Source organism: Carcharhinus amblyrhynchos, chromosome 10 (assembly GCF_965287045.1).
Source record: "Carcharhinus amblyrhynchos chromosome 10, sCarAmb.v2.hapA, whole genome shotgun sequence".
Classification (NCBI taxonomy): domain Eukaryota; kingdom Metazoa; phylum Chordata; class Chondrichthyes; order Carcharhiniformes; family Carcharhinidae; genus Carcharhinus; species Carcharhinus amblyrhynchos.
Window position 1 is genome coordinate 28,880,397 of NC_137333.1, and position 12,544 is coordinate 28,892,940.

Below are 12,544 nucleotides of genomic sequence, written 5' to 3' on the forward strand. Positions count from 1 at the left end.
GATAATGGATTTGAGAATTTTCCTCACTAACAGATGTTCAACTTACTGATCTATAATTTCCTGTTTTCTCTCTACCTCCCTTTTGAACATTGGAGTGACATTTGCTACCCTCCAATCTGCAGGAACTGTTCCAGAGTCGATAGAATCCTGGAAGATGACTACCAATGCATCCACTATTTTTACAGCCACTTCCTTAAGTACTCTGGGATGTAGATTATCTGGCTCTGGAGATTTATCCGCCTTCAAAGCCATCAATTTTCCCAGCATCATTTCTCTACTAATATTGATCGCCATCAGTTCTTCCCTCTCACTAAAGCTTGCATTCTCCAACATTTCTGGCATCTGATTGGTGCCTTCTTTTGTGAAGATAAAACTAAAATATGTATTCAGTTGCTTGGCCATTTCTCTACCCTATTATGTATTCCTCTGTTTCCATCTGTAGGCGACCTAACATTTGTCTTCACCAACCTCTTTCTCAGTGTCAGTTTTAATGTCAGTTATTTTCGTCCCGTATTTTCCCTTTCTTAATCAATCCTTTGGCCCTTCTTTGCTGGATTCTAAACTGCTCCCAATCCTCAGACCTATTATTTTTCTTGGCCAATCAGCGTGCTTCTTCCTTCAAATGGATACTCTCTCTGATTTCCTTTGCAAGCCATGGATTGACTCTCTTTCCCATTTTGCTTTTGTGTCAGACAAGAATGAACAGTTGCTACAGTTCCCTCATGTGTTCCTTGAGTGTTTGCCATTGCTAATTCACTATCTTCCCTTTAAATAACTCTCCCAAGTCTATCAAGGCCAACTCACATCTCATAGTTTCCTTTATTAAGCATATTTGCAAAATACACCAAGATTGATGAGGTGGTTAATAGTGAAGAAGGTCATAGGTTACAGGAAGATATAGATGGTTTGGTCAGACGGGCAGAGCACTTGCCTTTATCAGTCATGACATAGAGTTTAAGAGCAAGGAGGTAATGTTGGAGCTGCATAGAATATTGATTAGGCCACAATTGGGGTACTGTGTGCAGAGGAGATTTACAAGGATGTTACCTGGATTGCCTTATGAGGATAGGTTGAGAGAGCTCGATCTTTTCTCCTTGGAGAGGTGAAGAATGAGAGGGGACCTGATAGGGGTGTATAAGATGATGACAGGTATTGATCAGGTGGACTCTCAGAGGCTTTTTCCCAGGGCTGAAATGGCTGTCACAAGAGGACACAGGTTTAAGGTGCTGGGGAGTAGGTACAGAGGAGATATCAGGGGTAGGTTTTTCACAGAGAGTGGTGGGTGAGTGGATTCGGCTGCCTTCAGTGGTGGTGGAGGGAAATTCGATCGGGTCTTTTAAGAGACTTCTGGATGAGTACATGAGACTTAGTAGGATTGAGGGTTATAAGTAAACCTAGAAAGTAGAGATAAGATTGGTGCAACTTGTGGGCCGAAGGGCCTGTTTGTGCTGTAGTTTTTCTATGTTCTATGATGGTTCCTGTTGTTTTTGCATTTTTCCAAAATCTGTCTGCATATCTGCTCCTCTATCTCCCACTGGCTGTTAGAAGGCCTATAATAAACCTCCAATTTGTATGCTTCTTTGATTCTAATACTATCCCTAATTTCCCTTGTAAGCCATAGTTTGACCACAGTTCCCTTTCCAGTTCTTCCACATGTCTTGAACAACTACATGAAGGACATTCTTGTATATCTGGGATGAAGGAATTAGCATAGTTACTTTTGGTGGCTGGTTTCTGGATGCTCAATTGAGAGAAACCAGAGGTCTTTATTGTAGCTGACCCAGATAACATCAAGGGCTAGTTACAAAAGAGGAAGCCACAAGAATGTAGAATGCAGCTTGGTCTACGATGAGCTGTTAGTTTGAGAGAATTCATCAAATCAGACATCTGAACGTGGAAGATGTAATTGGCACGTACAAACCCAGATAGAAGCTGGGATACGAAGGGTTACTTGTAATAATGGTGACCTTACATGATCAAAAATTTACACCAATTAGTTAAATTGAAATTCACTGTTTAGACAAGGGTAGGGAATTATGTGCTTTATTTCTTTATTTAAAAATAAAATCTTATGAAGTTTTTAAACTTTAAGGGTTTAATCACGGCAGAAGAGATTGAAGTTTTGGCTTGCTCTTCATGCTCCATGCGGGAGGCTGGGCACATTTCCAGTGCCCGGGGCCAGCATGTGTGCAAGTATATGCAGTTGCAGCTCCTGGAAGCTTGAGATTAGCATGTACATTTGAAGCACATGGGCTTGGGGGGTAATATATTGAGATGGGTAGAAAGCTGGTTGGCAGACAGAAAACAGTGAGTTTGAATAAACATCATTTTTTCAAATGCAGGTAATGACTAGTGGTGTATCGCAGTGACCAGCGCTAGGATCCCAGCTATTCACTATATAGATTAATGATTTAGATAAGGGAACTAAATGCAATATCTCCAAATTTGCAGATGACACAAAGTTGAGTGGAAAGGTGAGCTGTGAGGAGGATGTAGAGACGCTTCAGTGTGATTTAGACAAGTTGAGTAAATGAACAAATGATTGGCAGATGCAGTATGATTTGGATAAATGTGATGTTATCTACTTTGGTAGTAAAAATGGAAAGCTGATGACTATCTGGATGGCCATAAATTAGGAGAGGGGAATGTGCAACGAGACCTGGGCGTCCTCATACACCAGTCACTGAAGGTGAGCATACAGGTGCAGCAGACAGTAAAGAAGGCAAACGGTACGTTGGCTTTCAGAGCAAGAGGATTCAAGTACAGGAGTAGGGATATCTTGGTGCTATTATACAGCGCCTTGGTGAGAACGCATGTGGAATATTGTGTACTACTTTGGTTTCCTTATCTGTACTTGTTCCAGAGGGAACAAGTAAAGTTTTACCACACTGATTCCTGGGACTGATGTATGAGAAGAGATAAAGTTGGTTAGAAATGTATTTGGTGGAGTTTGGAAGAATGAAGAGGGGATCGTACAGAAACCTACAAAGTTCTAACAGGATTAGACTGGGTAGATGCAGGACGGATGTTCCCAATGGTGGAGGTGTCCAGAAGCAGCGGGTCACAGTCTGAGAATACATTTAGGACAGAGATGAGGTGAAATTTCTTCACCCACCATGTGTTCAGTCTATGGAATTCATTACCACAGGAAGTAGTTGAAGCCAAAACATTGAACGTTTTCAAGAAGCAGTTAGATCTCACACTTGAGGTGAAGAGGATCAAAGGATATGGGAGAGAAGGCAGAATCAAGCTATTGAGTTGGATGGTCAGGTATGATCATAATAAATGGCAGAGAAGGCTCGAAGGACTGAATGGCCAATTCCTACTCTTATTTTCTATTTTTCTAAACTGCAGCACTCAGAAGAAACATGCGTAGACACAAAGAGAATGCACATACTCCACACAGACAGACACCAAGAGTGAAATTGAACCTGTGTCCCTGGTGCTGTGATACAGTAGTAGTGTTAACCACTGTGCTGTCTTCTTAAAGAGGTTCCAGAGCAGCTGGACTTTGAGAGAAAGGAAGGGATCTCCTTGGTAAAACTGAAAGAGGTAATTTAACACCTGGAGCTTATGATGGTAACCAGGGCCAATACCTGCCATGGAATGTGCAGCAGTGATTTTCAAGGCTTCCAGGTGCCTATGGGGCATGGATGTCAATGTGACCAGGGCACTTCAAAGGTTTTGAAGGACAGAGATAGCAATGAATATTTTTCCTAGAAAGTTGTCTGAAATCATCAACCTGACAGTGAACACCACTTTTTCCAGGGCAACAAGGACATGTGCAGCCAGGAGAGCACAATCGTGGGGAGCCCTCCACCTCCCCTAACCACACCTCCCCTATCCTGTGGTCAACCTCTTCCCCTCCAGCCTGAGGCATCGCCAATCCCTTTTCTGTTGAGGAACCTGCCATCCGCATTCTGGCGGCAGCAGATAGATTGGATGCAGGGGTGCAGTTGGAGTCTGCAGTTCACTGCTTGCAGCCCCTTCCCATAGCCCCGGGTCCATGCTTTTGTGAGCCAGGTGTAATCAGTATCCACAGGACCTCCAGATTTCTCTCTTTATTTTGCTTTCAATATCACTTGATATTGATTTAAATGTTGCTAATTTTACACTTTCTAATTCAGAATCTGTGCTGATCGTAAATTACTCTGAAATCTCATTGGTTTACTCTGTCTACACAGGTTCCAGAAGCCTCTTATGTCATAATGGCTTTCTAATCACAGTAAATTCCAGTGCAAACCCCTGAAGAAAATTTGTGAGCAAGCGTAATTGGGATGAATTTGTAACATTCACTGTTAACCACAAAATCTGGCCCACTTAATTTTTAAGAAAAAATCCCAACCAATAACAGGGAACCACAACACTGATATGTTTTGAACTTCCACTTAACTTTCTAGAAGCTCAAACATTAAATGAAAAAGTACATATCTGGCCTGTGCGTTTCTGACAAATGGATAATTTTTAGCTGGTAGGGAGAGCGGTATGACAGAAAACTAATAGTAGTGCAGGCACTAGGCTGGTTAACACAACATGGTACATTTTGAAGGTCAATGTCACAAAATGTTAAGAATAATCAAATTACTTACCATTTGTTTCATAGCATTGAGAAGTAATCTTCTTCCAGATAACTTCTCAAAATCAGCAACAATCCAGATGGTCACTGCATAAATTATGTCCTCATCTGCCAAGTAAGAAATACTATAATGACTGCTGCAGTGCTAAATAGTAATACTTCGGGGACATAAACAGCCTATAAAAATAGTAAGTTACGGGTTTTTATAGCATACCTTGATTATCTAAGTCAAATCATTGGTAGCTCATATTGGCTTCATTTCAAGGCATAAAAATAACTCAAATCTGTAGAACTGCGGGGCCAGATTTTGCAGTCCCGACACAGTTGTAGGAGAAAAGAAGCCGATGGGAACCAACTCCTAGATTTCCTTGCCCACTTCCATTTCATGGTATTTTTAAGACCACGGGATCAGGTGTGGATTGCAAACCTATACACAACAATCCCAACAGCAGTGGTTTCACAACAGGAAGCAGTGATTTCAAACTTCCAACTGCAAGTTTTCATGGTTGCTGAAGAAGACATGGTTCACATCAAATCAAAGGTGCTGGGGTGTTATTGAGAAAGCTACACCATCAGAACTATCGTAACCCAAATCAAAGAGGTTCTGTAGAAGTGTGTTGGTGATGGAGCTACTTGAGTTTCAGATTCTGCAAGGCAGAGTGGTTGAGCTCTTCTGGAGTTAAAAGGAAGTGGGAGAGTCATTAGGACTCAACATGGTGTCAGATAGGTAATAAGTGGACTTGAGAAAGCTGAGAGATTTACTTCTTAAATGTAATTTATAGCTTTTATTGATTACAATTTGCCTGTTAATTCATGTTTATTTTTGTTGATTTTAGTCTGATTTTACAGTAAAAGATTTAAAAAGAACAAAGAAAAATACAGCCAGGTACAGGTGCTTTGGCCCTCCCATGCCAATCATGATGCCCTAAATAAACTAAAAAAATTCTTCTACCCTTACTTGGGCAATTCCCTCCCTATTCATCCAAATGCCTTTTCAATGTTGCTAACATACCTGCTTCCACCACCTCCTTTGGCAGCACATTCCAGGCACCAACCACTCTCTGCATGAAAAGTTTCCTCCACACATCTCCCTTAAACTTTCCCCCTCTCACCTTGAACTTATGCCGCCTGGGAAAAAGCCTCTGACTATCCACCCTACAGATGCCTCTCATAATTTTGGAGACCTCTTACCAGATCTCCCCTCAGCCTCCATCATTCCAGTGAAAACAATCCTAGTTTATTCAACCTCTCTTCATAGCCAACACCAGGCAATATCCTGGTGAACTTTCTTTGCACTCCAAAGCTTCTACGTCCTTCTGGTAATGTGGCGACTAGAACTGCATGCAATATTCCAACTGCAGCTTATCCAAAGTTTTGTATATCTGCAACATGATTAGCCAACTCTTATACTTAACAGCCCGGTTGATGGAGGTAAGCCTGCCGCCATTTGCCTTTTTAGTCATCTTGGCCACCTGCGTTGCCTCATTTAGGGAACTATGGGCCTGCACACCAGATCCCTCTGTATGTTAATGTCCCTAAGGGTTCTGCCATTTACAATATAATTCACACCTAAATTTGCTCCTCCAAAATACATCTCCTCGCATTGGTCCAGATTAAATTCCATCTGCCATTTCTGTGCCCAAGTCTCCGATCTATCCATAATCCTATGGAATTGCTGACAATCTCCAGCACTGTCAGAAACTCCACCAATCTTCGTGGCATCTGCAAACTTACTAATCATATCACCCACATTTTCCTCCACATCATTTCATATACTACAAACAACAGAGATCCCAGCACAAAATACATGAACGAATAGGATGGGAATAGAGGGATATGGTCCCCAGAGGGGTGGCGAGCTTTAGTTCAGGCAGGCTTGGAGGGCCAAACAGCCTGTTCCTGTGCTGTAATTTTCTTTGTTCACTGATCCTTGCGGAACACCACTAGCTACAGACCTCCATTCTGAAAAACATAGAACATAGAACATTACAGCGCAGAACAGGCCCTTCGGCCCACTATGTTGCACCGACCAATTTAAAAAGCAATGACCCTCTAATCTAAACCAAACCCTTTCCATCCATAAACCTATCCACGGATCTCTTAAACGCCCCCAAACTAGGCGCATTTACAACTGCAGCAGGCAGGGCATTCCAATCCCTCACCACCCTCTGGGTAAAGAACCTACCTCTGACATCCGTCCAATAACTACCACCCCTTAATTTAAAGCTATGCCCCCTCATGCTAGCTTTCTCCATCTGAGGAAAAAGGCTATCACTGTCCACCCTATCTAAACCTCTAATCATCTTATATGTTTCAATAAGGTCCCCTCTTAGCCGCCTTCTTTCTAACAAAAACAACCTCAAATCCCTCAGTCTCTCCTCATAGGACCTCCCCTCCATACCAGGCAACATCCTGGTAAAACTCCTCTGCACCCTCTCCAAAGCCTCCACATCCTTCCTATAATGTGGAGACCAGAACTGCACACAATACTCCAAGTGCGGCCGCACCAGAGTCCTGTACAGTTGCAACATGACGCTGCGGCTCCTAAATTCAATCCCCCTACCAATAAACGCCAAGACACCGTATGCCTTCCTAACAACCCTATCTACTTGATTCCCAACTTTCAGGGATCTATGTACACATACACCTAGATCCCTCTGTTCATCCACACTATTCAGAGTCCTACCGTTAGCCCTGTACTCTACACATCTGTTATTCCTACCAAAGTGAATTACCTCACACTTTTCCACATTAAACTCCATCCGCCACCTCTCGGCCCAGCTCTGCAACTTGTCCAAGTCCCCCTGTAAACTAAGACACCCTTCCTCACTATCTACCACACCTCCGACTTTGGTGTCATCAGCAAATTTACTAATCCACCCAACTATACCCTCATCCAGATCATTAATAAAAATTACAAACAGCACTGGCCCCAAAACAGATCCCTGAGGCACACCACTCGTAACTGAACTCCATGACGAATACTTACCATCAACCACCACCCTCTGTCTCCTATCCGCCAGCCAATTCCTGATCCAATTACCTAAATCACCCTCAATCCCATACATCTGCATTTTCTGCAGAAGCCTTCCATGGTGAACCTTATCAAACGCCTTACTAAAGTCTACATACCACGTCAACTGCCTTACCCCCATCTACCTCTTTGGTCACTTTCTCAAAAAACTCAATAAGGTTAGTAAGGCACGACCTACCCTCCACAAAACCATGCTGACTATCTCCAATCAATTCGTTACTCTCCAAATAACTATAAATCCTATCCCTAATAATTTTTTCTAAAACCTTACCCACAACAGAAGTAAGACTCACTGGTCTATAATTCCCGGGGAAGTCTCTGTTCCCCTTCTTAAACAATGGGACAACATTCGCTATCCTCCAATCTTCTGGCACTATACCTGTGACCAACGACGACCTGAAGATCAGAGCCAGAGGCTCTGTAATCGCCTCTCTTGCCTCCCAGAGAATCCTAGGGTAAATCCCGTCCGGCCCAGGGGACTTATCTATTTTCAAATCCTCAAGAATATCTAGCACATCCTCCTTATCAACTGCAATACTGTCCAGTTTACAACCCTGTAGCCCAGTGTTCCCCACAGCTACATTTATGTCCCCCTGCGTGAACACCGAAGAGAAATATTGGTTCAATGCCTCTCCAATCTCTTCCGGCTCCACACACAAATTCCCACTGCTGTCTCTAACTGGCCCCAATCTTGCCCTAAGCAACCTTCTGTTCTTAGCATATCTATAGAACGCCTTAGGATTCTCCTTAATCCTATCAGCCAAAGTCTTCTCATGTCCTCTTTTAGCCCTTCTTAACTCACTCTTTAACTCCCTCCTAGCCAATCTAAAGCTTTCTAGTGCACTACCTGAGCCCTCAAGTCTCATCCGGACATAAGCCTCCTTTTTCTTTTTAACCAGCGAACCAACTTTCTTAGTGCACCACGGTTCCCTAGCTCGACCAATTCCTCCTTGCCTGACAGGGACATACATATCAAGGACTCGCAGTAGCTGCTCCTTGAAAAAACTCCACATTTCGGATGTTCCCAGACCCTGTAGTCTCCTAGTCCAACCTATGCTTCCTAATTCTCTCCTAATAGCCTCATAATTATCCTTCCCCCAGCTAAAACTACTGACCCGAGGTTCATGGACCCTTTCCATCACTAAGGTGAACGTAACCGAATTGTGGTCACTATCACCAAAATGCACACCAACTTCCAAGTCTAGCATCTGGTCTGGCTCATTTCCCAGCACCAAATCCAATATAGCCTCACCTCTAGTTGGCCTATCTACATACTGAGTCAAAAAACCTTCCTGCACGCTTTGCACAAAAACTGACCCCTCTAATGAGCTAGAGCTATAGCTATTCCAATCAAAATTAGTAAAGTTAAAGTCCCCCATAACAATTACCCTATTACTTTCACTCCTATCCAGGATCGTCTCCGCAATCCTTTCCTCAACCTCTCTAGTACTTTTAGGAGGTCTATAAAAGACTCCCAACAGGGTGACCTCCCCTCTCCTATTTCTAATCTCAGCCCATACTACCTCAACAGACAAGTCCTCATCAAACTTCCTCTCTGACACCGTGATACAATCCTTGACTAATAATGCTACCCCCCCCCCCCCAACCCCCCTACCTCCTTCTCTGCTCCGACTGAAGCATTTGAACCCCGGAACCTGCAACAACCATTCCTGACCCTGCTCTATCCATGTCTCTGAAATGGCCACAACATCAAAGTCCCAGGTACTGATCCACGCTGCAAGTTCATCCACTTTATTGTGAATACTCCTCGCATTAAAGTATACGCATTTCAAACCCTGCTCCGCTTCACCCCCACGATGCCATGCATTGCAGTCCCCATCTATGCCCCCCTCACTTTCACCCCCGCTACTCAGGATCCCACCCATTCTTCCACCACTACTCTGTGTCTCCTATGACCAAGCTGGTTCTGTATCCATCTAGCCAGCCCATCCCAAATTCCACGTGATTTTAATTTTTGTACTATTCTGCCATGTGGGACGTTGTCAAACATCCACATCCCTTCCCACAAACTACATCCACAGCCCTTCCCTCATCAATTATGATAAGGGGGTGGGGGGGGGGGGAAACGTAAAGAAACATCCATAGCTAAACAAGGAGGTCAAGGACAATATAAAGACTAAAACCAAGGTACACCATATTGCAAAGGTCAGTGGCAGACCTTAATTCACAAGGTAAGATCACATGGGATTAGGATTCATTTATTAGTTTGAATAGGTGACTGGCTGATGGACAGAAGACAGAAGATCAGGATAAATGGATTTTTTACTGGATAGCAGGAAGTAACTAACTAGTGGGGTGCCACAGGTTTGGTCCTTGGGACCCAGCTACTTACAATCCATATTAACAACTTGGATACAGGGATAGAAGGGCTTATAGCCAAATTCGCAGATGACACAAAAACAGGCAGGACGGTAAATTGCAATGAGGAAATAAGAACATAACAAATGGATAGAGATAGGTTTGGAGAGTGGGCCGAAGTGTGGCAGATGGAGTTTAATGTGATAAGTGTGAGGTCATGCATTTTGGTTGGAAAAATGGGAAGGCGACTTATTATCTAAATGGGGAGAGACTTCGGGGTGCTCTGGTGCAGAGAGGTCTAGATGTCCTCGTTCATGAGTCATAGAAAATTAGCATGCAGGTACAGCAGATAATAAAGAAAGCAAATGGTATGTTGGCATTTATAGCTACAAGAATAGAATATAAAGGTAAGAAAGTACTGTTGCAACTATACAAGGTATTGGTGAGACCGTATCTGGAGTACCATGCAGATTTTTGGTCCCTTATTTGAGGAAAGAGGTAGTGCCATTGGAAGCAGTTCAGAGGAGGTTCATGAGGTTGATTCCAGAGATTAAGGGTTTGTTGTATGGCGAGAGATCACTCTCTGGAATTTAGTAGAATGAAAGGAGATCAAATTAAGGTATATAAGATGATAAAAAGTATGGATAAAATCGACATGGAGCGGATGTTTTCTCTTCTGGTGCATTCCAGGATGAGACGTCATAGTCTTAGAATAAGGGGTAGCAAATTTAAAAGAGTTGAAAAGAAACGACTTCTCCCAAATGTTGTGAATCTGTGGAATTCGCTGCCCCAAAATGTGTTGAATGCTGGGACAATGAGTAAATTTAAGGAGGAATTAGATAATTTTTTTAACTGGGAACAGGTTGAAGGGTTATGGGGAGAAGGCAGGAAAATATAGAGAAGGAGCATATCAGCCATGGTGAACTGGCAGAGCAGACTCAATGGGCCGAATGGCCTAATTCTACACCTATATCATAGAATATTTACAGTGCAGAAGGAGACCGTTCAGCCCATCAAGTCTGCATCGAACACAATCCCACTTAGGCCCTATCCCTGTAACCCCACATATTTACACCACTAATTCCTCTAACATATGCATCCTGGGACACCAAAGGTGTAATGGCCAATGCATTTAACCTGCACATCTTTGGACTTCATATATCTTATAACTTATAATTTGTTACCGCTTCAAAAAACTCAAATCAAATTGGAGAGACATGATCTTCCCCATACAAAACCATGCTGCCTGTCACTAACCAGTCCATTTTCTTCCAAATGTGCATATAGTCTGCCCCTCAGTATCTTCCCCAAAAGCTTTCTCACCACAGTCAGGATCACTGGCCTATAATTTCCTGGATTACCCCTGCTCCCTTTCTTTAACAAGGGAACAACATTAGCTATCTTCCAGTCCTCTGGAACTTTGCCTACGGTCAAAAAGAAGATACCTGTTAAATAGCAAAATTTTGTCCATCACATTTTTCTGTTGGATTAATTTAGAAACTTTTATTCTTTTATATTATTGTTCTCCACAGGAGCCATAACAATTCATCCTACCAAATCGTCTTATATTTTCTCTCATCATCTGCCAAATTCTTGTCCACTCGCTTAACCCAGCAATCCCTTTGTAGACTCTTGTATTCTTCCGACAACTTGCTTTCTCGCCCACCATTGTATTGTACTGTGCATGATACTCCAGGTGCAGTCTCACCAATACCTTGTACAGTTGCAACAATAATTCCTTTAGCTATAAATGCCAACGTTTCATTCACTTTCTTTATTATCTGCTGTACCTGCATGCTAGTTTTCTGTGACTCATCAATGAGGAACCCAGATCCCTCTGCACCGGAGCACCCAAAATCTATCCCCATTTAGATAATAAGTCACCATCAAATTTGGTTATGATACACTCTGCCCCTTCATCCAAGCAATGTTTGAGCCACCAGCACTGATGCCTATGGCACCCCACTGTTCAGTGTCAAACTACAATGAGTCATTTATCCTGATTGATTGCTGGCAACATGGATAAGCAAGGGAGGGTTAATCTATTTGTAAAAATCAATTTTGTTGCATTTAAATGAAATCTGCTGTTTAAATTCTAAATTTCTCAACTTTAAGCAATGTTTTCAGAACTCCACTGCAAAAGATGTTGGAAGTTAGCTAATTAAGGGAGGCAGGCTAAACCAGTTTTTCTGTAACTGGGATTCATTAAAAGTTTAATCTCAGCAGGATAAATAATCAGCCACTTCACACGTTTTAGAAGGGAGTGGAATAAAGTGCTGGAAGTTGAGTGATTAGGGAATTAGGGGAAGCAGACGCTCTTTTGTCTTTAACTTTTCCACCATGTAGATTTGGTTCTTACTCAACTACAAGGGCAGAAGTTAATTGGCGAGTATTCTGTTCCTAAGGTTTAAAAAGAATTCAAACTCTATGGTGAATAAAATATTTTAAAAAAGGAAAATAAGTAAGCGGTTGGTAGTGATTAACAGTGCTACATCATGGCTCCATGGATCCCAGGTTCAATTCTGCCCTTGGGTAACTGTGTAGTTTGCATGTTCTCCCCATGTCTGTGTGGGTTTCCACTAGGTGCTCTGGTTTCCTCCCACATGGCATAAATG

General features: G+C 42.6%; 1 protein-coding gene across 2 annotated transcripts in view; it reads right to left on the reverse strand.

Annotated features, from left to right (window-relative positions):
- Nucleotides 1-12,544, reverse strand: part of uggt2 (UDP-glucose glycoprotein glucosyltransferase 2) — a 373,478-nt gene that overhangs the window by 159,370 nt on the left and 201,564 nt on the right. For both annotated transcript variants that reach the window (XM_080198156.1, XM_080198157.1), the window contains exon 21: nucleotides 4,590-4,684. In XM_080198156.1, the coding sequence (XP_080054282.1) occupies nucleotides 4,590-4,684 (95 nt within the window). The remainder of the gene's footprint in view (nucleotides 1-4,589; nucleotides 4,685-12,544) is intronic.